Below are 26,022 nucleotides of genomic sequence, written 5' to 3'. Positions count from 1 at the left end.
GATCCACTAGCCTCTGCCTCCTGAGTGCTGGTGTTAAAAGTGTGTGCCACCACCACTTGGCTCTCCATCCAGCTGTTTTACATGGTCATCAGGATTGCACAGGACTTTACTCACTGAGCCGTGTCCTCAGCCCCACAGCTTTGAATTCTAAGTATGTAGCTGAACAAGTTCCTTCTCCAAATCTATTTACTCACCTACCTACCTCCTGGGAGGATCAACACCTCCCCTTGTGAGGAATAAATGGGATAATGCATCAAGGTTAGGATATGAAACATTCTTTTTTTTTCCTTTGATTTTTCGAGACAGGGTTTCTCTGTATAGCCCTGGCTGTCCTGGAACTCATTTTGTAGACCAGGCTGGCCTCGAACTCAGAAATCCGCCTGTCTCTGCCTCCCGAGTGCTGGGATTAAAGGCCTGTGCCACCATGCCCGGCGAAACATTCTTAAAGAAATTCAGTAAATTTGCCAGGCGATGGTGGTACAGGCTTTTAATCCCAGCACTTGGGAGGCAGAGGCAGGCAGATTTCTGAGTTCGAGGCCAGCCTGGTTTACAGAGTGAGTTCCAGGACAGCCATGGGTACACAGAGAAACCCTGTCTCGGGAAAAAAAAAAAAATTCAGTAAATTCACAAATTCAACTTCTGCCTCCCCTCTCAGCTGGCCTGTGCTGAAGACTGGACTATTTGCAGACCTGTCTGTTTAGCAACATTAACGCCTCTTCCAGAGCCTAGTCCCGAGCATTGTCCATCAAAAGCACTGGGTACACTGAGACCTACTGACAATCACTTTTATTGAGAACAGAAACAAACCACAAAAATAATTTGATTGGTTTCTGTGATTTTGCAATGAGGATTCCATAGTGTAGGTCCCTTACCCACCCACACACCTATCCAAATTGATCAATGACTTTCTGTATCCACCTTTTCAGACGGAACACGTGCGTGTAGAAGCCGTATTTCCCCTTCCGGTCACAGCCTTCACCCCAGGAGACAATACCCATTTGATACCAGCGGTTGTTGTAGGGGCTCTGAGGAAGGAAAGTGCGGGTTTCCAAGAGTCAGGTTCAGGTGCTGTTTCTGAAAACAAATTCCTGACCCCCAACCTTCCCCTGGCCTTTAAAGAAGCGTACGTACCTTCATGACAAAAGGTCCTCCACTGTCACCTTCACACGCATCTCCTCGCTTGGTGTCGTTCACCTTGAAGCCTTGAGAGAGAACAGGAGTTCAGAAGTTACTTCCCTTAAGGAGCTACAGCCAGTCACATGACCTCATCTCCTCACCTTATGTAGCTAGTCCTTTAGCAAGCTTGTCGCCTTTACCTGTCAAGATGCCCCAACTTCAGCCCCTTCTTGCCCTTTCCACTCTGGCCAAGTCACAGCCTTCTCCTGTACCCCTAACCACACCTTCAAATAAATAGACTCCAGGAACACCCAAACCTCAATTTAGTGAACTAAAATGGACATATAATCTAAAATACATATAGAATGAAGTCAGAAACATATCTTTCAACAGAACATGGCAAATCAGTAGAAACACTCCTGCCCAGAAACATGGAAACTAACCAGACCATAGGAAGAAACAAGAAAAAAAGACCTTAGTAAGACACCTTCAATCAACTACAAAACTACCTGAAACATCTTCAAGCAACTGGTACATTCAGAAAAAAGCTTAACTCCCAAATCCAAAAATGAAAAGTAAATTTTAAAAATTAGATGTCATGGGATGTGCTTGTAAAAATCGACAATTTAAAGGTTGGAGCCAGGAGGATTCATTTAAGATCATCCCCAGTCACATGGTGAGCTTGAGGCTAGCCTGGGGTCCATAGATTGTCCCAAAAGATCTAAATTAAATGACCAGGAAGTGGGAGAAAGTGAAAGGTCTAAGGAGGTTAAAGGTTCAGCCTGGGTGTGCGCACTTGTAACCAGGAGGCTGAGGTGACACTGTTAACATTCCGAGACCAGCCTGTACTGTACATTGGTAGAGTGCTTGCCTAGCATGCATGAAGCCATTCGGATCCCCAGCACCTCACAAACTGCATAAACTGGGCATGATGGCACATGCCTGTAATCCCAGCCCTGGATGGGCAGGATTGGGGAAGGCAGAAGCATCAGAAGTTCACGGTTATCAGCTACAGGCCGGGCAGTGGTGGCACATGCCTTTAATCCCAGCACTCAGGAGGCAGAGGCAGGCGGATTTCTGAGTTCAAGGCCAGCCTGGTCTACAAAGTGAGTTCCAAGACAGCCAGGACTACACAGAGAAACCCTGTCTGGAAAAAAACAAAAAGGTTATCAATTACATAGTGGATTCAAGCCTAGGTTACACCATATCTTTAAAAAAAAAAAGAAAAGAAAAGAAAAATCCACACAATACAGGGAAAGAGGGAGGGAGAAAGGAAGGGAGGGAGGGAGGAAAGAAGGAAGGAAAAGGAAGGAAGGAAGGAAGGGAGGGAGGGAGGGAGGGAGGGAGGGAGGGAGGAAGGATTGGCATCTTGAATCTTGAATAGCATAAGCCCAAAGGAAAGATAAACACTAGACCAAGATGCACACTCTCCTAAATCATAACTTTTTAAAAACAAACATAACACAGGGAAAATAAGATGACAAATGAAACAATAATTACAAAATAATGAGTTACTAAAAATAAACTCCATACCATCACAATCTTCATCACAATTAATTATTAACATACCAAAATACAAAGGGACCCTTAAATCCAAAATCTTAAGACTTAGTTGGGATTGAGATATAGTTTAGTGTTAGAGCAGTTGCCTAGTTCAAGGCCCTATATTTAATCTACAACACCACAGTAATAATAAAGTTTGGATTTGGGCTGGTGAGATGGCTCAGCGGTTAAGAGCACACAGACTGTTCTTCCAAAGGTCCTTGAGTTTAAATCCCAGCAACCACATGGTGGCTCATAAAGTTGGGATTTTGTTTTGTTTTAAGTAAACCAAGTGCACTTAGGAGGCTGAGGCAGGGGCATTGTAAACTGTGGGCCAGCCTAAGATAGATAGTAAAATCCTATCTCAAAAAAAAAAAAAATTTCTTTTTAAATAGCTACTAAAGAACTCAGAGGAATGCATGGCTTTAATACAAGCTCAGGCAAATCTCTGAGGTCAGTGCCAGTCTGAACTGCACAGCAAATGCCAGGTCAGCCAAGACTACATAATGAGACTCTTTCTCAATACATACATACATACATACATACACACATACATACATACATACATACACACACACACATACATACATACAGAGAGTGCCTGAGGAAGACACCCACCTTCAACCTCTGTGCTCCACACATATGTCTGAACCCACATCAACACATACATATCCCATATTCTCTCCCCCAAACACGCATAACATGTAAAGGATGAGTAGGAGTTAATGTGACAGGAGAGAAAAATCATAGGTCTAAGTATTTAACATGTTAAATTCTTAGTCTTTGTGTGTGTATGGGGGGGGGGAGGGACAGGAAAACTCCTTTCTAACTCAAAAAGGGTATGAGATGAAACACAAATATATAAAGTAAAGGGCTACAGAATGAAAAGGTCATAGAATACATACACTCCAGCATTCCAGAAAGCTACCAAAGAAGACCCAAGAAGATGAGAAGATAGGAAAATCCACAGCACTAAAGTGAATAAACACTTTGGTCCTTATTTTAAATGGATTATAGTCAACATCCAATGTTTTATGAACATAATGCAATCCCAATAAAAATATCAAAACACTCTCACTTGTTAACCTGAAGTTTGTTTTGTTGTTTGAGACAGGGTCTCTCTGTGTAGTTCTGGCTGCCCTGTAGCTTAAGAGATTCCCCCTTGCCTCTGCCTTCAGAGAGATCTCCTGTAACCCAGATGAGCCTCTAGTTCCACATGATGCTCCTGCCTCCACTCCCTGTGTGCTGATGTTACAGATGTTACCACTACACCTGGCCCTCTTCTCTCACCTCATTCCATGGGATCACTGAGTTTACTGCTCTTCAAGCCCACAGGCCTCCCTGCTGTTCCTCAGGCCAACCAAGTGTTTGCCCACCTCAGCATCCCTGCACCTACATCTGTTCCCGAGGCCGGGTTTTGCCCCTCCCTCTGTGTCTGACTCCTCATCCACTTCTTCCCATCTCTGCCTAACCTGCTTGAGAAAAGGCCGACGCAGCCCCTTTGACCACTGGGTTTAGTTGACTCGTCCCTTACAGTCTCCCTCCCTCTGCTCTCTCCTCAGAGCTGTTATCAAGAACAGGCATTTATTGGCATAGCCCCCCCCCCTCTAGGAAGGCAGCTTTCTCAGGACCACCTATTTGAGTTCCTGCTGAGTACCCCTCAAAGTGCTGTCTAGGACACAATAGGCATTCAAGAAATGTATGCTAAGTGGCTAAATGAATGTTCTTTCTGTACCCAGGACTTCTGCTGGGCTAGATTGGTTGAATAGGTATTAATGATCACTGGCAAAACACTCTCTCTCTCTCTCTCTCTCTCTCTCTCTCTCTCTCTCTCTCTCACTTGCTCTCTCTCTCTTTCTCTCTCTCACTCTCTCTCTCTCACTTGCTCTCTCTCTTTCTCTCTCTCGCTCTTTCTCTCTCTCACTTGCTCTCTCTCTCTCTCTCTCTCTCTCTCTCTCTCTCTCTCTCACACACACACACACACAGACAGACACACACACAGACACACACCTCAGATCTCAACACCATGAAAACTTTTATGTTCTTTTTACCTTCAGAAAAGCTTCAGCCACTTACCTGGGGTCTTCTGGCTTGTAAGTGCCCAGGCTTGTGCCTGTACCACATGCCAAGCCTGCTAACCCCCATCCCAGCTGTTTCTCTGGCCCAAGACAGAAAGCCTTACCAGCACAGAACATGTTGTCAGTAATGCGAATCCGGGTGGAGGCCTTGCACACTGGCCGCTCTACAATGGGCAGGTTCACCACCTGCAGGACGCTGGGCTGTATCTCGTTGATGTTGGTTGTCCATGTCTCCCGAAGGTTGCCCCAGCCTGTCACCCGCCCTTTATAACCAGCCCGGAGCAAGCTTTAGGGAGAGAGAGGGACCTGATGAGAATTGTCCCTGACAGCCTTCTAGAAAATGACTTTTGCATTTATACCATGGAACTGAACCCTGCAAATGTATGTCAGGCCCCAAGGTTCAGAGCCCAGGCCAAATCACAACGGAGACCCTAGTGCTGACCTGGTTACTGTCTGCTTGTCCGGCAAACACACGGGGTGAATATAGTCACTGAAGGGTACAGGCTTCTTTAGCTTGAGCAGAGCGATATCTCGGTCTAGGTTCTCCCGCCAGTTATATCTGGGGTGGACGTAGATCTTTTCCAGCATGGAGATCTTTTCAACATTCCGCTCATATCTGTGCAGACCCCAACAGAGAAGGACCACTCATGAGACCCTCAGCTAACTGAGCACGGTCACACAGAGTCTTCTGAGTCATGTGGCCCACAGAGATGGGCACATGCTACATGTACTGCTCCAATAGTCACATTTAAAGAGACTCCCACCTGGACCATGTTCTCCTGTCTGGAGTGGGCCAGAGCCTGGCCATACGGGCTTGCCCAGTGAGGATGCTGAAAGCTCATACTTGTGGGTCCCATGTACCCCAGAGCCTCCAGAGCCCCCGATGAGCACTCAGAACCCAGCCAATCACCAGCAGGCATTTGCTTCATACCTGGTTCGGGAATGCTTGCCAATGCGCACCAGGAGGTCATTCTCAGTGAAGTTCTTGTCCCAGGGTGGGTACAGAATGCAGTGGGCAGCAGTGAGGACCCATCGGTCACTGATAAGGCTGGCCCCACACAGCAGCTCTTGGGGACTCTTCCGAAAAAGCATCACCTGCCTAACGGGAAGCAGAGTGCATTAGGAGCTGGGGCCCAGTCCCTAACAGCCTTGGAAATGGGAAAAGCCCTTAGATGAAGAGTACTGGCCTAAGATGGTGTCATAAGCCTGTAATCCTTGCACTTGGGAAGTGGAAGCAGGAGCATCAGAAATTTGAAGTAAGCCTCTGCTATATAAGACCTCCCCTCACCCCAAAAATAAAGATGAAAGAAAGAAAGAGAGAGAGAGAGAGGGAGGAAGGAAGGAAGGAAGGAAGGAAGGAAGAAGAGAAGAGAAGAGAAGAGAAGAGAAGAGAAGAGAAGAGAAGAGAAGAGAAGAGAAGAGAAGAGAAGAGAAGAGAAGAGAAGAGAAGAGAAAGACAGATAGTGGAACATGGTTGCCTCCAGGGCTCAAATCTCGGATTGATTTGGCTGCCGTAGAAGACCAGAGCTCTTCCAGTGTAGACCGTATTGTTTAGCACAGCTCTAGATCAGAATTGGATACAGTCCTGACTATGCAGCATGCCTGAGGATGAGTCACGTAAGCTCGCTTGGCCTCATCTCTGACAATTACTCGGCAGACACAGCAAAGCTGGCTGAGGTAGCTCTGGGGGAAATTAGAGGGTGGGTGCTAGCGTCATCTGTGGAGCCAGGTCCTGCAGCGGCCGTGGGTGGGGCAGGCCTGTAGATCGGTCCAGGACGCACCAGGGGGCGATACCCTTCTCAGCGTCCCAGCCCTCCACGATGCGCCCGTCTATGTAAGAGTCAAGAAGCTCCTTTTCGGTTGTGTCTGTCAACGACTTCTTCTCGAACAAAGGCCGTAGGCCACAGTCTGCAGAGCAAGACAGACGGTGAGGGGCCCATCCTGGCCTCCAGCCTCTCGTCCCACTGAGATGCGGGTGTCTCACCTGCCTCCCCAAGGCCGAAGGTCTTCTCATTGAAGAAGGTGTGGAACTCCGCATCGGTGGTGCGTCCCGCGATGGACTCGTCCACATCATAGTTCTCCTCTCCCACCGCCTCCTCTGTAGAGACCCGGCAGTGGCTGGGACCTCAGACCTTCCCAAGACCCCAGGGGCATTGGAGGGCGTTTGACTCCGAGGTTAAGAGTCTACGCACACCTTGGTGACCAGCCAACAATTTCTCAGGGCCTCCGTCTACTCATCTATGAAACAAGAATAGGACCTACCCCTAGCCAGGTTTCTGTAAGGCTGTAACGAACCCACTTGGTTTCAGTCCTTGCCCCTGCCCTGCTCTATGAGCTCCGCTCACCGCAGTAGTTGAGGCTGCAGTATTCAAAGTCGACAGGCTGCCCCGAAACATAGCACCATGCGCCCTCCTCATCCCAGTCTGGGTTGCGGCAGAAGTTTTCCACCAGTTTCACCTCGGGGTCGAAGTCTTTGTACTTGCTCAGGGTCTTGGCTGATAAGCTGTTCCAGGGCAGGCAGGGGGACCCAAGTGTTGTCACAGCCAAATTCCCCTGGTATAGTCGGCCACGCTCAGCGAGGCACTGTCCCAGTGGAGGTGACAGATTGTCCTTGGAACCTCCAGAGCGAGGAGTCATCACCACAGTGGTACGGCCCTCCTGGCCTGGTAAAGAAGGATACAAAAGGCAAAGTTGGGGGGAACTACACGTAGACCCGAAGGAGATTTGAATCCCTGTCCTGGTGGATCACTCCCGTGTGACTTCAGGCAGCCTAAGCACCCCTAGCCTCAGCAACCTCCCTTCAAACAGAGTGCGCGTGCCAGTCTTACCTAATAGTTGACAGAAGAACGAAATATACACAGCTGAAATATCTGGTGCAGAGTGAGTCAAGCAGCAGGACCCCTGGGGCGCCTAGACTATCTTCAGTCTGTTGGTAGGGTCTGCCTGGAGTCAATTTGTGTAAAACTTTGTTGCTTTTTGGGGTTTTGCTTTTTTAAAGTTTGTGTGTGTGTGTGTGTGTGTGTGTGTGTGTGTGTGTGTGTGTGTGTGTAGGGGGTGCTTTTTGTCCTGGGACTCCCTGAGCTCCACCTGCCTCAGCTTGGCAGGTGCTGAGATTGAAGGTGTGCACCACCACCACCTGACTTGGATCTCAAGTTTTAATTGGACACAACAGAAAGGCTGTCGGGTCTGCTAGGAAGATCTGTGTGGACCAGGGTGCAAGCTTGCAGGTCAGTTTCAGCGAGTCTGCAACATATGTCCTACAAACATGGACAGAGGCAGTCTAGCTAAGCATCTGGGGCGGGGGGGGGGGTTGTTTGTTTGCTTGTTTGCTTTGTTTTAAAGATCACTGGTGATTTGCTTTAAGGGCTATCTCAGGTGGAGCATAGCTGACAAAGAATGGGCTCTGAACCTGCAGCTAGGGACCCGGCATTCTCCACCGTTAACTTACAGCCCCTGGGCCTCTTTTTTCTCTTTATTTTGAGACATGTTCTCACTAAGCTGCTGAAGCTGGCCTTGAATTCACTGTTACCTAAGCAGGCCTTGAACTTTAAAACAAAAATTTTGTTTTCATTTTTATTCATGTCTCTTATGCTACAGGTATGTGTATTTGTGGTGTGTGTGTGTGAACATGTGTAGATGCTTGTCAAAAGAACATTAGATCCCCTGGAGTTGACGTTATAAGGAGCTGTGAGCCACCTGACATGGATGCTAAGACCTGAGTTATGGCCTCTGCAAGGAAAGGAATACTCTCAACTGCTGAGCCAAGTCTTCTACCCAGGCCTTGAACTTTTGCTCTTCCTGCCTCAGCATCTCCATGAGTTGGCATCATAGGTCTGCACTACCGAATGGGCCTGCTTGTAGAGGGTATGTGGGGTTGGGGGGAGTTGAACCTAGGACCCTGTGCATTGTAGCCAAACTCTCTACCACTAAACCACATCTCCAGCCCCTGGTATGAATTCATTGCTTATATTCATATCCTTTACTTGTGGTTTTGTATTTCACTTCTTGACTTTGGCCTTGGTCAGATGGCTTGTTCTGCCAATGGAACACAGGCAACAGTAACTGTCGGCTCTGAGCATAGGCCTTCAAAGAGCACTTCTGTTCTACATTCCTCTGCTGTCATGGAGGAATGGAGGGACTCCCTCAGGGAACTGCTCAGCCCCAGAGTGATACAAGCAGAACAAGCAATCACCAGGTTCAGCTGCATCCACCATTCATGGCACAACCACCCATGCAGGCCCAGCAATCCTGGCTGGGACACTGTCTCCCCATCCCAGACACACACACACACACTGGGGAGAGTGCAGCTGAGAGCATCCTCCAGCCATGCCTCCACGGTGTAAGAAAGAAATCCTTGTTGTGGCATGCCCTTCAGGTATGGATGTTTGTTCTGCAGCATTACTGTGGCTACAATGAGGTAACCATGGGAACTGATCACAACAGTCAACCAGAACACAGCCTTATATGCTTAACTCTGTGGTGTTTGGGAAAGACATGTGGCTGAAGTGATCTAGGAGAAAGTCCTGGAGGAGAGCACCTTGGCAGGACACACACACAAAAGTTGTTTGAAACAAGCCACAGCCTGAAGCATGAGGGACCCAGGACTGGGAGGGAGAAAAGGAGGTGACAGGCAGTCTACCCAGGCTTCCCAAATGCCCTGGCCAACTGCCCCTTCAGTTTGTAACTCCTTCCTCTTGCTCTGAAGGTGGCCAGCATTGTGATGCCCACTCAATATTATCAAGCCTTCTGAAGGCCCCTTGGCCATGGCCATGACCTGCTTCCTGGCCCCAGCTCACCACAGACAGGGACACTGCATTCCTCTCTGCGCACAGTAGGATCTGTGGTGTAGCACCAGGGTCCCGTGGTACTGCTGTCTGGATTGCGGCAGAAGTTCTCCTGCAGGTCTGCCCCAGGATGGGTGGTGGAGTTGATTCTGTAAGAGAAGGGATGCTCGGGGACCTGTGCCTCCCAAGTGTGCCCTTGCTTCCCATCCTGGCCTGCAAAGCACTCACTCAGGCTTGTGGGGGTAGCGGCTACGCCACAGCTGGCACTGGATACCGGTATGGGTGACATTCACAGTCCCAAGGTAGTTCACACCCAGATCCATAGCACAGCGACCTACAGAGACACACACCTGAGTCTACATCGGACCCCAGAGATGTCCCCCAATCTTCGATTAACATTTTGTCTGCCCACTGGCCCCAAGCTCTCTGTAGTCCACCATCCATCCTTTCACTCCTTTGTAGCTGTTCCGTCCACTCCACAACAGCCACGTGACAACTCGGTGACAGGCACAATTGTAATCCAACCTGATCTGCCGCCCTTGTTATCTTAGGGCCTTTGCACACAGTTTCCACGCTTGGAATTCTCTCAGATTTGTTCACTAGCTCATCCCACAAGGCCAGGTAAACAGAACTTCTGGGAAGCCATCTCTGATTCTGCCGACAAGCCAGCTGCTCTTTCTGTTCTCGCCTGGCCTTTCCAGGAATCCCTGTGCTGTTTCTGTTACCCAAAAGTTGTGAGTTCTTTAAAACCCACAACTTTCCCATGCTCTCAATTCCCCCAGCACCTATTTGGTATCGTCACCTCCTGTAACTCAGGCTCTCAGCAAACAGAGGTTTAAGGAGAGTTCAAGGCCAGCTCATCCTCACTTGGACCCTGTCTACAAAAAGAAACCCCCAGCCCCCAACACCAACACAGTACAGTGCCTGGCACACATGGAAGGCTTAGTGTAATATCTTTTGAGTAAGTAATTAAAGTATGAAGGCGGGAGAGATGGCTCAGCAGTTAAGAGCACTGGCTGCTTTTCCAGAGAACCAGAGTTTGATTCCCAGCACCCACGTGGCAGCTCACAAGGTCTCTAAGTTCAGTGCCATGGAATCTAATGCCCTTTTCTGGCCTCTGTAGTTCTAGACACATACGTGGTATAAGATGTACATGCAGGCAAACACCCACTCCTATTACAATAAAAAGACAAGTATAGGCGTGGTGATGCGCGCCTTTAGTCCCAGCATTCAGGAGGCAGAGACAGGTCGAGCTCTGGGAGTTCCAGGCTAGCCTGGTCTATACAGCAAGCTACTAGACAACCAAGGCTGAACAGAAAAACCTAGTCTGGCCAGGCAGTGGTGGCGCATGCCTTTAATCCCAGCACTTGGGAGGCAGAGGCTGGCAGATTTCTGAGTTCCAGGCCAGCCTGGTCTACAAAGTGAATTCTAGGACAGCCAAGGCTACACAGAGAAACCCTGTCTCAAAAAAAAAAAAAACTAAAAACAAAACAAAACAACAAAACAAAAAACAAAAAAGAAGAAGAAGAATGACAGTTGCTATGAATGGCGGATGACAGTTGCTATGGAGGCACATGCCTGGACTCCCAGCCCTGGGGAGGTGAAAATGGAAGGATCAGGAGTTCAGATTTATCCTCAGCACCTAGCAAGTTCAAAGCCATCCTAGGCTGTAGGAGTCCTTGTCTTGAAAACAAAACAAAAACGTTTTGGAGAATGAATTAATAGGACAGAGAGCTCTGAACAGAAGTGCAGTTGGGCCCTGAGAGCCAGGCCCTGAGATTAACTATCCATTCATTCCTCCAACAGTCTGGCTAAGTGCCAGCCACAAGGCCACATGCAAAGACATCCTCAACCAAGGACAAAGAGGAACCGTCAGGCACTGGAGATACCACTTGAGCCATGGCTGCTGACCACTCTGCGATTCCTTTCTTGCAGGCTTCCGCACCACCCACCCACCCGAGTCTGCTCCCCACCTTCCAGACAGTCCATGAAAGTCTCTCGAGGTTTCCTCACTGAATCACACACTGAAAACAGAAAGCAGAAATACGTTTGGTATCTGTGGGGACGGGGTGGGAACAGGTGACAGAAAGATAAAGGCAGGGTAACAGATGGGATGGGGGCAGGGCAGAGCAGGTGCCAGGAGTGCTTTATGCAACAGCAACAAGGTCTGAGGGAGAGGACATTCTCTAGTGGAGCGCCCCGAACCACCCTTCCTTGGGCAAACCTTTCTGGCCACCCACTCACCTGTGTACTTGGCCCAGAACACGTCCTGCAAAGCAAGGGCTGGGGGTGAGACCACGGCAGGATGGAGTTCTACTCGGTTAGTAGCATTATCCTTCCCTTACCACCTGAGCCCAGCTTGAGTCTCCTACTTTGGCTTCCAAACAGAGAAAATATGGAGAGAGAGAGAGAGAGAGGAGAGAGAGAGAGAGAGAGAGAGAGAGAGAGAGAGAGAGAGAGAGAGAGAGAGAGAGAGAGAATGAGAGAGAGAGAGAGCCGGGCACCCTTGAATGAACAGATCTCCTCCGTGCTAGAGGAGACAAAAGTGCGTCCCTCTCGGCCCCCCGGAAGGGAATGGGCTGCAACAGAGCCCTAGGGCCAGTGGGTACACAACAGGGAACACAAAAATGGTGGAAAGGCTTAAGCAAAACACCAGACAACCCTGAGCCGCAGTATAGCTGGCTGCTGAAGCTGACGAGCTCCCCTCATGTCGCGAGCTGAGCTCACTGTGACACCCCGGGTCTACAAGTCCCCAAGACAGATTTTGGGTGCCCATCTTGCAGTTCAAGGAGACAAGAGTCCAAATAGAAGTGAAAGTCCGAAAAGGGGAAGAGCCCGGATGCTTCCTGCTCCTGTCACCTGTGGTCCAGTGCTCCCCTGCAGAGGGAGCCCAGGCCTGTTCCTTGCCTACCTGCCCTGTCTCCTAGCATTGAGTGTTGCTGGACTCACTGTGTCTTGGGGAGACTCCAGGGCCTCAAAGGCCTCCTCATAGCTGCACTGCTCTTCCACGCACTCACGCTCTAGGTTGCCCTTTCGGAGCTCCTCCAGGAAGCCGCTGTTGGCTCGGCGGACCCGCTGGAGCAGCGATAGTGCTTGTTGAGGCGCCAGGAACACTGCAGCAGGGGGCAGGGGAATGGGAAGTGGCCTCTGGAAGGCTGGCTAGCTTAACCATTAGGGATAGGAAGCTGGCTGCCCTGCTAGCTTCCAAGGGGGAACATAGGGGATGGGGAAAGTACCCAGAAAGCCACTGGACATAGTTTGAGTCATCTGCCATTCATTGGTTTCCCTATCCCATTCCCCCGTTCTAGAAGACAGAACTGATGCCCTCCTACCTGCACCACACACATGACTCCTTCTCTAAGCTGGACACTCTGGTCTAAGGTCCACCTGGGGACTGTCCCTGTATTCTCTGTTCTTAGGCAGGAAACCCCATCCCTCAGGCCTTTCCCACATCCTCTATCCTGCCCGAGGCCTCCAAGTGCCCCTTACCATGCTGGCTGTGTACCAGGCTAACCAGGGCAGCCAGAGCCAAGCAGCCAGGGAGGCCCAGGCGGCGGACGTGCGACATAGTGTGTCAGCTCCTGGGATCTGAGGGATTGTCCTGACTCTCTCTGGGTTAATATTGAACCGATGTGAAGAAATCAGTGGCAAGGGAGAGGTCAGCAGATCAGGACCTTGGGGACAAATGTCCACCCCCGACATTCAAGAGGACAGGTTCTCCTGGAACCAGCGGTGGATGCTCTTGGGGAGACAAATCATATAGAGAAGACCGCCACCCTTTCATTTATGATGTGGGTAAATGTGAATCAATAAGTCCTTCTGGAGGCTCCTTCGAATCCCAATAGACAGGGATGGTTCAAAACTCCCCACATCCATGCACTGCAGTTTTCTCATTGTGCTGTGGGTGTAATGCTTTGTGCTGAGAAAAAGAGCTTAGTAATGTAGAGCACACAAAACACCGTGCCTACTGAATAGCAGATGTGTGCACAGACAAAAGGAATAGAGATAGGTGTGGCCAGGCAAAAGCTCTCCCATTGCACTGTGAGACAGGGTAGCTCTCAGCCAGGAGGTGGCTCCTCTGTCTTCTCCTCTAATGGTGCTGTGGGTGGTGAATGGAGGCTGCCTGGGAGGAGCCAAATCCAGGGCCTCTTGGCCTCTAGCTGTCTTCTTCAATCTCCTGCCCCAGCACAGGTGCTGGCCCAAGTCTCTGGGTCTCCCTGACACAGCCCCGTCCCTCCCAACCTGTCTGCACTCACCAGCCTCTTAAGGCTCCTAGTTCTACACAACAGCTAGGCTTGTTCTCACCCTCCCCCATTTCCTATTTACAAGGTAAATATTAGTCCTGGGTCTAAATAGAACAGAGGGACAAAGAGCAGGGACACCCACACCTGGGAAGTGGGGACTCCTGCTTTGCCTTAACTTCATCAGGGCTGGCTGTTTGGGGTCATGTACAGTCTGGGACAAGGGTTGGCAGAGAGCAAGGGGCTGGGGCTCCCACCGTCAGCATAATTCCTGAGTGGCCCACTTCCTATGTGTTTTCATAATGTACATATAAAACATATATCACGGGGGGAGGGTATGGGGGACTTTTGGGATAGCATTGGAAATGTAATTGAGGAAAATAACTAATAAAAATATTAAAAAAACATGTATCACATACATTATAGTTTTCTTTTTAAATTATGTGTATATGTCTGTGTGTTGGTAATGTATGTGAGTGCAGGTACCCGAGGCAGCCAGAGGCCAGATCCCCTGCAGCTGGAGTTCAGGCAATTATGAGTCACCCAGTGTGGATGCTGGGAGGCAAATTTGGATTCTCTGCAAGAGCAGTCAGTGCTCTTAACCAGCAATCTCTCCAGTTACAATTTAAAAAATAACTTTTGGGGGTTGTTTGTTTGTTTTTTTAAAATAGGGTTGCTCTAGGTAGCCCTGGCTGTCATGAAACTAACCTGTAGAACCGGCTAGCCTAGAGCTCAGAGGTTCACCTGCCGGTACCACTTGAGTACTGAAATTAAAGGCATGTGCCATCATTGCCTGGCTAAAAAATTAACTTTTGGGGCAGGCGAGGGGGCTCAGTGGGTAAGAGCACTGACTGCTCTTCTGAAGGTTCAAATCCCAGCAACCATCTCTACAGTTACATTGTACTCATATACATAAAATAAATAAATAAATCTTTTAAAAAATAACTTTCAAAAAAACCTATGCAGCTAGGTGTAGTGGTCACACCTTTAATCCCGACACTGAGAAAGCAGAGGCTGAATAATCTCTATGAGTTTGAGGCTAGCCTGGTCGACAGAGCAAGCTCCAGGACAGTCAGGGCTACACAGAGAGACCCTGTCAAACAAACAAAATAAAACAGTTATACGCCTCTTTTTTTGAAATTCAATTGCATGTATTTATTGGGAATGTACACAGGTGGAGCTCAGGTCTCTCCCTCTACCCCACAGGTCTCAGGGACTGAACTCGGGAGGTCAGGCCTGAACACAGGTGCCTTTACATGCCGATGGCCTTTTCTCATCAACAAATAATATATATTAACGATTTTCTAAAACATATGCCTCTAAAAATAAGGCTTAACTTGCATATATTTATTTGGCTGGAACCCTTCTTGACTGACCCTGCACAAGCCATCTGTCCTTCTTTCCCCACCTGGCTGGCACAGAGAAAATTCCAGAGTGCCTGCTCAGGGGCTCAGTTTTTGACTGTGTATGGACACCGTTCAGCTCCTAGCTTGCACATCATTATTCCTCGACTAAACTCTACAAAATCCCCTTGCTCTAGGTCAGATGTGACTTCAGTGACCTCCACCTGGGAGATCGGGGAACTCACCTGAAAGCTGCCTCCTAACAAACCTGCCTTCATCTACTTTGAATCTGGTCTAATCTGCCCTATATGTGTGTCGTCACGGGAGCAAAGTCTATCATGGATGTTTACAAATCATTGTCATTTAACTCCACATTTGACATATACCCCCATCCTAACCAGTTCCCAATGGCTCCTTCCTGTCAGCTTGCAGCCTGCCCCCTGCCCCTGTAACAACCACTACCCTGACACCGACCAGCTTTGTCTGTCTTTGAACTCCATAGAGGCATAACTGAATGGCACCTGCTTTGTGTGTCTCCTCTAGCTCACACACAGTTGCAGGGATCCATCATGCCTGGTGTTTCTCAGAGCTGCCCTCTGTGCCATGATGTTCAGTTCTTTGCATGGATATCACACACTGCTTAATTGTCCTTTCCGTAGGCATCCTGGTGGGTCTTAGAGACAGTCTTCTTGTACCTGGAGCTGACCTTGAACCCAAGGCAGGTCATGTGTGCCACCTCACCTGGCTTTATCTTTCTAATTCATCTGTCAATATGTATTTGAATGAACTTATAGTTTTGGGATGCTATGAAGTTAATTTTTTGTAATTTTATTGATTTGACTATGTATGTGTGTATATGAGGTATAGAGGAGACAGGGCCACATAACATAGAGTGTTCATGAAGGTCGGATGATAACTTTGGAGACTCTACTCTCTCCTCCCACTGTGGCTTCTGGGGAGCAAACTCAGGTCCTGAAGCTTGCATGGCAGGCTTTCTTTCACCTCTGTGCTATCTCACTGCCCCTTGGTATAGTCTTGAGTATATGTTTTTATGTAACTCAGCGCCTACTCCTGTAAGGCAAATGCTCAGGTTATGGGACTGTCTGGGCAGAAAGCAGACATAGGCTTTACTTAAGAACCTACAATGGGGGCTGGCGAGATGGTTCAGTGGTTAAGAGCGCTGACTGCTCTTCCAAAGGTCTTGAGTTCAAATCCCAGCAACCATCCGTAACAAAATCTGATGCCCTCTTCTGGAGTATCTGAGGACAGCTACAGTGTACTTACATATAATAAATAAATACATCTAAAAAAAAAAAAAACCTACAATGGATACCTGTTCCAAGTACTTGCACTAGTTTACATTCTAAGCAATGAGGTTTGAGGGTTCCAGCTGTTTATATTCTTAGAAACACTGTGCCTATAATTTTTCCTTTCTCTTTCCCCCCACTCTTCGGTGGGTGTTGGTTAGTGAACAGGTAAAGAGCTTCTAAGTTGGGTATGGAGGGAATCCCTGTATTAGGAGGCAGAGGCAGGTGTCTTTCAGCCCTGCTGAAAAATGAAATACTAAAGGGCGAGTTAGGTGGCCCAGCAGGCAGAGGCACTTGCCACATGCCCCAGTTTCCTTTCTGTTGCTAGATAAAGCATCCTGACAAAAGCAATTTAGAAGAGGAAGAGTTTGTTTGTTTGTTTGTTTGTTTTTCCTCCTGGCTCCACATTATAGTCCATCACTGAGGCACAGCCACCCATCAGGAAGGAGCTTGAGATAGCCGGTCACATAGCATCGAAAGTCAACAGCAATGGGCCAATGAAAACTTATCTTCAGTTCGCTTTATCTACTCTTATACAGTTCAGGATCAGGGAATGGTGCCACCCATAGCGGGCAGATCTTTCAGCCTCAACACAATCAAGATAACCTCCCCCCCAACCTGGCAACATGTCCACAAGTCAGCCTTCTCTTGACAATGCCCCATTGAGATTCCTTACTAAGGTGACTATAGATTGTGTCAAGTTAACTAATCACCAAACAGCACAAGCCTGGGGACCTAACTCTGACCCCCAGAACCCACATAAATGGGTAAAGACAGACGACTGATTCCACAAGGTTGTCCACATGTGCCCTGGCATGCACATGCGTTGACACACATCAGACATTACACAATACTAATTCATTTTAAACTCTTGATGCTCCTGCCTCAGCCTTTTAGGTGCTGGGGTTAGAGGGGCAAGGCTCCAACCCACATCTTTTAATTTGGGGTTCCACAGCCATATAGGTAAGCTGAAATCTATAAGAATGTGTCCAGCAATGCCTTCACAGGATTAGCCCTCTGGCAAGAATTCCATTTTAGTATATACCAAGTTATTAAGAATCGCTTGGCAGGTGTGTGGCTTATACCTCAACACCTGGTGTGGGGGCTAAGGCAAGAGATCTGTATAAGCTTAAGGCTAAGCCTGGACTCATGGTGAGTGCCGAGCAATAGCCACACACTGACATGCTGTCTCAAATCAAAACCAATACCAAGGTCAGTCTTTCCAAGAATGGGCATTGGCATTCCTGTGAGCTGAAGAGCACTAAGGCAGGCAGAAGCCTGTGTTCAGTTCGCGCTCTGATATATATACTATATACACGAGTCTTTGCCTTGGCATTCACGGTTGAGTTGGTTTTGAAACGATTCCTTGATTATTGTACCAGCTGGTATGACTACTGATCTCTCCATTCCTTTGGGGGTGACTCTGCCAACAGGGAACATATTCCATTCTATTTCAATTTGTGTGGCTGTATATGTCCATGTAGAAACACAGAAGATGGCTCCAGCTGCTAATATAGCATTTCCATATTTGTCATGGAAACTAGGTGTCCTCTTCTGGTGGCTCTGCCTTGCCACCACTTGCTGAATGCTTCGAACTTGGAGACGGCTTAATGTGTTTTTGGCTAAGGGCAACATCTCGGAGACGAAGATGGAACCGCGGTGACTACGCTGCTGCCTTGGTGCAAATTCACCCCAGCTCTAGACAACACTCTTTAGCACCAGGCTCAGTTCTGGCCAGAAGTAGCAGAACGCGCTCCCAAACCCCAGGCCGTCCAAAGTACTGGCTCTGTTCTGATCTCACTCTTTCAGCCTTTGTAAAGGTCTCCTCCTGTCTATGCACGAAGTAGAATGGGTATCAGCTTCCATATGCCAGTCTGGGAACGTCTGAGGTGTGGATGGCCTCCACATCCACCCACTGCCTATACAGTGGAGTCTCCAGGTTGCCTAGCAGCACTGGTAGACACTGCCAAGCAGTTGCCTAAACTGAGATGCTCTGTGGAAACGAGCTAGAAAGGGTCTCAGCTGAGCTCGAAGAACCAGCATTGCCTACAGCTCATCTTAGCAGCTATTTTCCAGGTTGTGGGACAGTCTTTCTCCAGAGGCCGCTGTTTCTGCCTTTTCTTCCATTAGACAATTTCAGAGATGCTTTGCTACTGAGTTACACAGATTGGGCAGGTACCAGGCAGGGGTAATGTCACCAGCAAGCAGGAGAGACACACATTGCTTCTGCCATCACCATCAAGCACAGAAATCCCTTTTCCTGTGCGGTTTTGGCCAGCTCTTCCCTGGGGGTTCTTCTCATTGACCAGTCAGGGCTCATGGCACATTTGAGGGCAGGGGATGAAACAGGGTCTACTTCCTGGGAGCCTGTGAGATGGGTCAGTAGGTAAAGGCAATTGCTGCTAAGCATGGCAACCTGAGTTCAATCCTCAGGACAGGATATGCATGGTGGAAAGAGCAAACCAACTCATCCAAACAGTTTTGCTTTCCATTTGTTCCACAGCACACTTACATATAAAGACAATCAATACATCCCGTTTAATTGGGGCTGGCTTACAGGTTCAGAGGTTCAGTCCATTATCAAGACAGGAATGTGGCAGCATCCAGGCAGGCATGGTGCAGGAGGAGCAGAGGGGCTCTATATCTTCATCTGAAGGCTGATAGCAGAATACTGGCTTCCAAGCAGCTAGGAAGAGGGTTAAAGCCCACACCCACAGTGACACATCTAGTCCAAGAGGGCCACACCTTCTAATGGTGCCAAGCACATATAAACCATCACCCCTCCCTGCTCAGCTCACCTGTGACTTCACAGGTTTCAACAGTGTCAGCACTGACCACCCCTGGGACACTCCTTTAGTTCTAGTGACATTTCTCAGGTTTCTCTCTTCCATTTGATGGCTCCACCTTTACTCCCCTTATAAGCCTCTCCTCTTACTAACTGGAGTAGAGCCACTGTGGCCTTCAGGGCCTCTGTTGCTTAGTTACCCAGTTCCTCTCACCAACTGCTTGTTTCTTAAAGCCTACCTCAGCCCAAATCTTAAATGCATGGCCGAGAGTCGGGAGAACTTTAACTGCTCTCCCAGCCACCAGCTCTGAACTCTGTCCCTTGCCTCCCAGAGAATATACTACCTGAAACTTGACTTCAGGAACATAACCTCTCCCTGTCCTCACCTCCCTGGTCCACCTCAGTCCCTCTGCTGCTTGCTCTAGGTGGGACAGCCAGTTCTCTTTATACCATACAGATACTACAGGATTCAATTTATTAAAAAAACAAAAACAGTGCAACATGGCTAGTTTAACTTAGAAAAAAAAACACTGTCCTAGAGAAGGTCCTTTTGTAGTTTGAGATGCAAGTGGCCACACTGGCTTTTGTCTTTTTTAAAGATTTATTTATGTATATGAATACACTGTAGCTGTCTTCAGACACCAGAAGAGGGCATCGGATTCCATTACAGATGGCTGTGAGCCACCATAAGGTTGCTGGGAATTGAACTCAGGACCTCTGGAAGTACAGTCAGTGCTCTTAACCGCTGAGGCATCTCTCCAGCCCCAGCTTTTGTCTTCTTTACTCCACCTAGCACCCAGCCCTTCCCCAGCTCACTGCCTACTCTGGTACTCACAGTGCTCTCACTTCACTAAGGCATCTCCTGACCACCTCTTTAGAATTACATCTCCACTCCTGCTTCTCACCTCTTGAAAATCCATCCACCTACCAAGAACAGGCAGACCAAGATAGAGCAGCACGAGTGCAACAGGCAGACTTTAAACTCAGCCCTTGGGTAGCTTTGTGGCTATGGGAGAATAGTTAAAGTGCTTTACACTTGTCTATTTGTTTAAAAAAGAAACACTGCTTCAACACACACACACTCACTCATCAAAGCCTGGCTCAAAGTATGCTCCTGTTGTCACCACTGGGGAGGTCCATAGCACCACCCAGATCACATCACACTATCATATAACAATTCCCATGTCCCCTCTGAACTCATATCCAATGGTTTTTCTTCTTCCTAAGGGTGGGCAGGCAGGCCTTAAACCTGTGCTTCTAAGGCAGGGATTCCAGGTGTGAACTTACACACCCAGCCTACGCAGTTATTTCTGATCTATCCCTATAGCTCAGTGAATCACAGGCTTTGTTAAAGGCCAACCTCTTCTCCCTCCCTCCCTGAGACAGGACCACTTACAGAGTCCATGATGGCTTCAGACTTGAGGCAACCCTTCTGCCTCTGCTTGAGTGCTGGGATTCCAGGGGTGTGTCACTATGAGAATGTCTGGTTCATCTCCAACATCTCACATTGTCTAGGCTCACAGACTTCACAGGCAAATCGTGTTAAGCCCTCATAGCTTCCCTGTGCCCAAGCTTACGGAGTGCACAAATCCCACCACACCCATCTCCCTACACTGTCTCCTTTAGCTTTTACAAACTTCATCTATGAAAGCAACCAACTGAATTAAAACCTGAACTACAGAGGGCATGTGATGTGTGGATTGACAGCTGAGTCTATCCAACCCTAAGAAGCCAATCAGCTGGGTTCCTGCACCTCTCAGAAGACCCAAAGGGAATGAATGACACCCGCTCTGCTGCACCAGTCTTCACGGGGAGCTCTTGCAGGGGTAAAGGAAGGGTGATGAGGGCGTCAGGTGCCTGCTTCTACTTCTACCACCTCGGCCCAGCCACGAAAGCCCACATCCTTGTGGATCAGGACCAGGCTGGGGCTAGGGGCTGGCTGCTCTGGTACTATAAAGCACTTTTCCTGGCTTTCAGAGATGGTGACCTCCACAATACCCTCACCCGGGGGCACTTCCTGTTGGCTACAAGTGTCCAGCAGTTCCGGCTCACTCTGGAGGAGCACCATAGGGGGCTCAGGGGCAGCAGGAGGCAGAGAAGGGCTGGATGAAAGCCCACGCTGGTGACTGAGCTGGTGTCGCCTGAGGCTATGAGGGAGAACATAGCCCATGCCACAGATGGGGCACCGGTACGGCTTGTCTGTCATGTGGGACTTGAGGTGGCGGCGCAACTTGGTGGCCAGTGTGTAAGCTCGGTCACACTGGGGGCAGCGAAAGGGCCTCTCCCCTGAGTGTAGGCGCTCATGAGCACGGAGTGTATGTGGGTCTCGCAGGGCCTTCCCACACACGGGGCACAGGTAGGCCTCGCCAGTGTGGGAGATGAGATGGCGCCGCAGTTCAGGCAGCTGGGGGTAAGTATTGGCACAATGTGGGCACTGGTAGGGGCGCTCCCCTGTGTGTAGCCGCAAGTGTCCTTGGAGGTTGCCCCGCTGGCGGAATGCTTGGCCACAGTGGGGGCACGGGTAGGGTTTCTCCCCAGTGTGGAGCCTCATGTGATTCCGCAGGGAACCCCGGGTGGCCAGGAGCCGTCCACACACTGGGCAAGGGCATGGTGAAGGGGCATCTGGCATCTGGTGGGTCTTTCGGTGTAGCCGCAGGGAAGGTCGGCGGGCAAAGGTTTTCCCGCATTGCTCACACACAAAGGGCCGGGCACCTGAGTGGACCACCTGATGTTCCCTGAGGTCTCTGCTGGTACCATAGGCCTTGTCACACTGAGAGCAAGGGAAGGGCCGTACACCACGGTGGCCCAGCATGTGGCCTTTGAAGCTTTCCTCAGAGCTGTAGCTCTTGCCACACTCGGTGCACAGGAAGGGCTTGTGGTCTGTGTGCACAAAGGCATGCTTCTTCAGATGGCACAGCTGTAGGAATGCCTTGCTACACTCCCCACACTGGTAGCGTCGGCCCTGCTTTGAGGAGCTTCCTACTGGGTCTAGAGGGCTGCAGAGCAGCCCAGACAGGTCAGGGAGCTGGGTTCCAGGCTCTGAGGTCTGGGCTATAGACAGGCACTGACTGCTGGGGACATCTAACTGCTTGGCTGGGCAGGTTTCCACCTGGGCACCCTCAGGAGGAAATAAACCGACTTCACTGTTCTCTGGGCTCTTCTGGGCAGCTGAGGTGCTCTGAGGCTCAGGTGGAGTCTGTGGTAGGCACTGTTTATCCATGCTGTCATCGTGAAGCAACAGGCCAATGGGTTGGCTATTCTTGAAAAGTTGCTCTTCGGTTTTGGTCACAGATTCAGAGACTAGCATATTGTCTCCTTGGATACTATGGGATGACTCGTGACCAGGATCTATGAGGAAAGAGATGGGGTTCCAGGGTTAGGCAAGCTTGGTAGCAGGCAGACGGTATTACTGGCACATCACACGTGCTGTTCTTTAGCAGGAAAACAAACACATGAATCTCTCCTGCCCAAGCTTAAATACTTAAGGGGAAGTGCATCAAGGCGACCTGGTTAATCCCTAGAAGTAAGGCCACTCTGGAGAATGACATTCTTGTTCTCCACTGGAGATACATATGGGATTGGACCCTCATATCTCCCAGCCTGAGCTCATCTGTAAAATGAAAAACCCTGCTCCGATTCCAGAGATAAGACAGAGCAGAAGGGTATTGTCTGAAAGACAAAGGGGACCAGGATTGGGGAAAATGAGAAAGCTCTTTAAAGAACTAAGGTTTAATTCCTATCACCCTCATGGTGGCTAAAAACCACCTGTAACTCTGGTTCCAACAGGATCCAGTGCCCTCTGCTGGACTTCTCAGGCACTGCACAATGTGGTATACAAATACTGTAAGCAAAACACCCATGTACATGCAATAATGTCCCAGCACTAGGAGGCACAGGCAGGAGGATCTCTGAGTTGAGACCAGCCTGGCGTACAGAGAGAGTTTCAGGACAGCCAAGGGTATGCAGAGAAACTCTGTCTTGAAAAACCAACAAAACAAACAAAAATGCCTTTCAGAATGCTGGGGTTAAGGGATGCACCATCACTGCCCAGCTACACTGCCTTTCCGATCACCTAGTGTTTTGTAACAATATGGGAGTGGGCATTTATATTTTTATATTATAAATGTTCTGTGGCTAGGTGACAATGTCAGGTGTCTTCTTAAATGAGACAGGGTCTGTCTCACTGAACCCGGTTGTCACTGACTCGATGGTCTCGCCGTCGAGCTCCAGGCAACCATCTGTTTCTGCCTAAGAGCTGGGTTCACAAATACGTGTGTGTCAGTACCCAGCACCACTGTCAGTTTTTATGTGACTCCTGGGGATCCCAAGCCTGGTCTTCAGGCTTGTGTAGCAAGCCACTTCACTAATGGAGCCAGTTCCCAGGTCCTTGTTTGTTTGATACGAGACAGGGTCTCATGTAGACCGGAAGGCCACAGTCTTATGTGGCCATATGACCTCGAACTAATGTTTCCTGGATACACACCTGTGCAAGACCCTGCTGAATCTTCTTGCGGAGAGGCCACTTCTTCCTGTGGAGCAGACACTTCTCCTGTCACAGCGACGTCTTCCTCCAGCTTGGGGTGCGGGACACTTAGACTCTCTTGTGGAGACTGTGGGTGCAGCAGCAACTCAAAGCCTGGCAATATAGTCTGGTCCACCTGCAGGTGAAGCTTCTCACTGATCCAGACCCAGGACACATTCCCATCACTCTGCAGTCTTCCTTGCTGCACCAAACTATAAGACAGAGCAGGAGCTGGCTCAACAGACCTTCCTCAGGCGGCTTCCTCGGACCCCTCCGTCATCTCCTCGCAACACACGTTGGAAAAGACCGCCGGGAAGGCAACAAGAATTGGCTTCAGGTTCCATCCCAAGTAGAGCTTGTTTTACTTACCTGGTCCAAGTGGAACTTTGCTTCTGGGGACAGATGGCTCCGCACAGGGCTAACGAGAAGTCCTGGAATAAAACAATGAGATCCCTTTCCCCGTGCCTGCGAGGAGTGAGGGGCAGACAGCAAAACAAAAGCAAATCAAATCTGGGCACAACCTTTCTGGGGCAAAGCTAAGCTGAAACTTTTGGGTTTTGTTTTTTTGTTTGTTTGTTTGTTTGTTTTTGAGACAGCGTTGTCCTGGAACTCACTCTGTAGACCAGGCTGGTCTCGAACTCAGAGATCTTCCTGCCTCTGCCTCCCTAGTGCTAGGATTAAAGACATGCACCACTCCCCAACCCCCCCCCCTTTTTTTTTTTCATAAGATGAAACTCTAAGGCTAGCAGCAGCCTCTGGGGTTGCCTCTACACTATGGTGCTGGGGCTTTTTTTTTTTGGTTTTTCGAGACATGGTTTCTCTGTGTAGCCCTGGCTGTCCTGGAACTCATTCTGTAGACCAAGCTGGCCTCGAACTCAGAAATTTGCCTGCCTCTGCCTCCTGAGTGCTGGGATTAAAGGCGTGCACCACCATGCCCAGCTCTATGGTGCTGTTTTATATCTGCAGTCAGTGAAGACCAGAGAGTCCACTCACCTCTCCTTAAAGGTGTGGAAAGCTCTAAACAGCACAGCCTTCCAGCAAGTACCAAACAGAAAACGCTGCAAGAGCATCAATACTTTTAAACAATCCTTACTATTGCTTACAAAGCACAAGCGTTCTTGGCTTGCATCGTGTCCTCTGGTCTTCCAAAGGATCTCGGTAACAGCCACAACTTTTACAGGTGAGTAATATTAGGTGTGTAATTTAGCTAACTAGTTAACAAGGCTTGAATCTGATCCTGATAACCTTAGCTTCTGACCTTTGTCTCTGCCAACACTGTAGGAATTCAGTTTCTCACAACTTTTTTGCATCTGCTTTAGTTACTGCTGCTTAGGTAGAGCAAGACAGCGCTGCAATGAAGGGACAATTATTTCTCCAGTTTGAAAATATCCTGCTTTTAACAAACTGGAAGAGCTGTCCGGAAATGTCTGAACCTCCCCCAAACTTTCAGACAGATGTCCGACTCCTCAATACCTCCTCGTGCGGTGTCTTCACTCCCTCGCCCTTCTCCAGGACGGACTCCTCTTCCAGAGGTCCCCAATGCAGGCCGGGCTGCAGGGGTGCTCCTACACACCAGACCCCCAAGTGCTGATTCCTGGATCTTGAGGGGCCCACGGCCAAGCCCTGGGGGAGGCTCCTTAGAGCAAGGAAGGCAGGGCTCGTACCCGGCGGGCAGGCTTTGAGACCCGGAGCAAAGCCTTTTCCGGAAGGACTCCATCCTGTATTCTGGCCCAGGGGTGGCTCTGGGGCTGCAGGGAGACGGGAAGGCAGTAAAGGAGTGGTCCATGAAGGCGTGGGGTTGGGGAAAGAGAGGTACAGGGTCAGCTATGACCCACGAGTCCGAGGGATTAGCAAGGTTCTAGTTAGTAGGGCCCTTGAATGGTTGGAAGGGAGTCTAGGCTCTTAGGGCACCGGAGCAGGATCCCAGACTCAAGAGAAAAAGGGATGTGGGGGAATGCGCTGACTAGAAAAACGCTGTGGCCATCTAGTCCAGGGCTGAGGGTCGCAGACATCGCAGGTCACTCACGGTGCGGCTCTGTCTTCCCCAAGATCACCTCCTCCACCTTCTTCATCTTGGGACAGAGATTCTCTCGCCACTCCCCTCTACCGGAAGTGAGCGTTTTTGTCCCGGTTCCCCCGGAAACAGTCCTTGACTTCCAAATTTAAGCTCAAGGAAGAATCCGGATGGTTAGGCATCATTGAAGGATGGACCTGGGAGTTTGGAAGTACTTGTCAGACAAAACCCTGTCCGATGGGCGATACGAACCTAGGATTTCAGAGGCCCGCTAGTTTCCTGCATCTGGA

The 26,022-nt window shown here is 49.3% G+C and overlaps 2 protein-coding genes and 1 pseudogene across 3 annotated transcripts; all 3 read right to left on the bottom strand.

The window, feature by feature from the left end:
* Window positions 1-771: 771 nt before the first annotated feature.
* Window positions 772-13,155, bottom strand: F2 (coagulation factor II, thrombin). Its single transcript, XM_021185528.3, has 14 exons — window positions 13,010-13,155; window positions 12,470-12,633; window positions 11,765-11,789; window positions 11,494-11,544; window positions 9,749-9,854; window positions 9,533-9,669; window positions 7,082-7,399; window positions 6,721-6,834; window positions 6,518-6,644; window positions 5,668-5,835; window positions 5,179-5,352; window positions 4,841-5,022; window positions 1,132-1,202; window positions 772-1,025 (listed from the first exon to the last, which is right to left on the bottom strand). Exons 1-14 carry the CDS (start codon window positions 13,086-13,088, stop codon window positions 885-887), a joined length of 1,857 nt encoding a protein of 618 aa, XP_021041187.1. The 5' UTR covers window positions 13,089-13,155; the 3' UTR covers window positions 772-884.
* A 4,647-nt stretch (window positions 13,156-17,802) lies between these two features.
* Window positions 17,803-18,172, bottom strand: LOC147005870 (cytochrome c oxidase subunit 7B, mitochondrial pseudogene; annotated as a pseudogene).
* A 743-nt stretch (window positions 18,173-18,915) lies between these two features.
* On the bottom strand, window positions 18,916-25,813 carry Znf408 (zinc finger protein 408). Of its 2 annotated transcripts, XM_021185607.3 has the most exons (5): window positions 25,745-25,813; window positions 25,192-25,466; window positions 24,088-24,149; window positions 23,680-23,930; window positions 18,916-22,544 (listed from the first exon to the last, which is right to left on the bottom strand). In XM_021185607.3, the coding sequence occupies exons 1-5, from the start codon at window positions 25,788-25,790 to the stop codon at window positions 21,046-21,048; spliced, it is 2,133 nt and encodes a 710-aa protein (XP_021041266.1). In that variant the 5' UTR covers window positions 25,791-25,813; the 3' UTR covers window positions 18,916-21,045. The 2 variants fall into 2 exon arrangements, with proteins under 2 accessions (XP_021041266.1, XP_085690770.1); XM_085834644.1 differs by lacking the exon at window positions 25,745-25,813 and having other exon boundaries at window positions 18,927-22,544; window positions 24,088-24,183; window positions 25,192-25,294.
* Window positions 25,814-26,022: the final 209 nt, after the last annotated feature.

The sequence above is a fragment of the Mus caroli genome, unplaced genomic scaffold, assembly GCF_978045245.1.
Source record: "Mus caroli unplaced genomic scaffold, Mus_caroli_1 scaffold_2, whole genome shotgun sequence".
NCBI lineage: Eukaryota > Metazoa > Chordata > Mammalia > Rodentia > Muridae > Mus > Mus caroli.
Note: the sequence above shows the minus strand (reverse complement) of the source record. Positions and strands in the feature narration are given on the sequence as shown.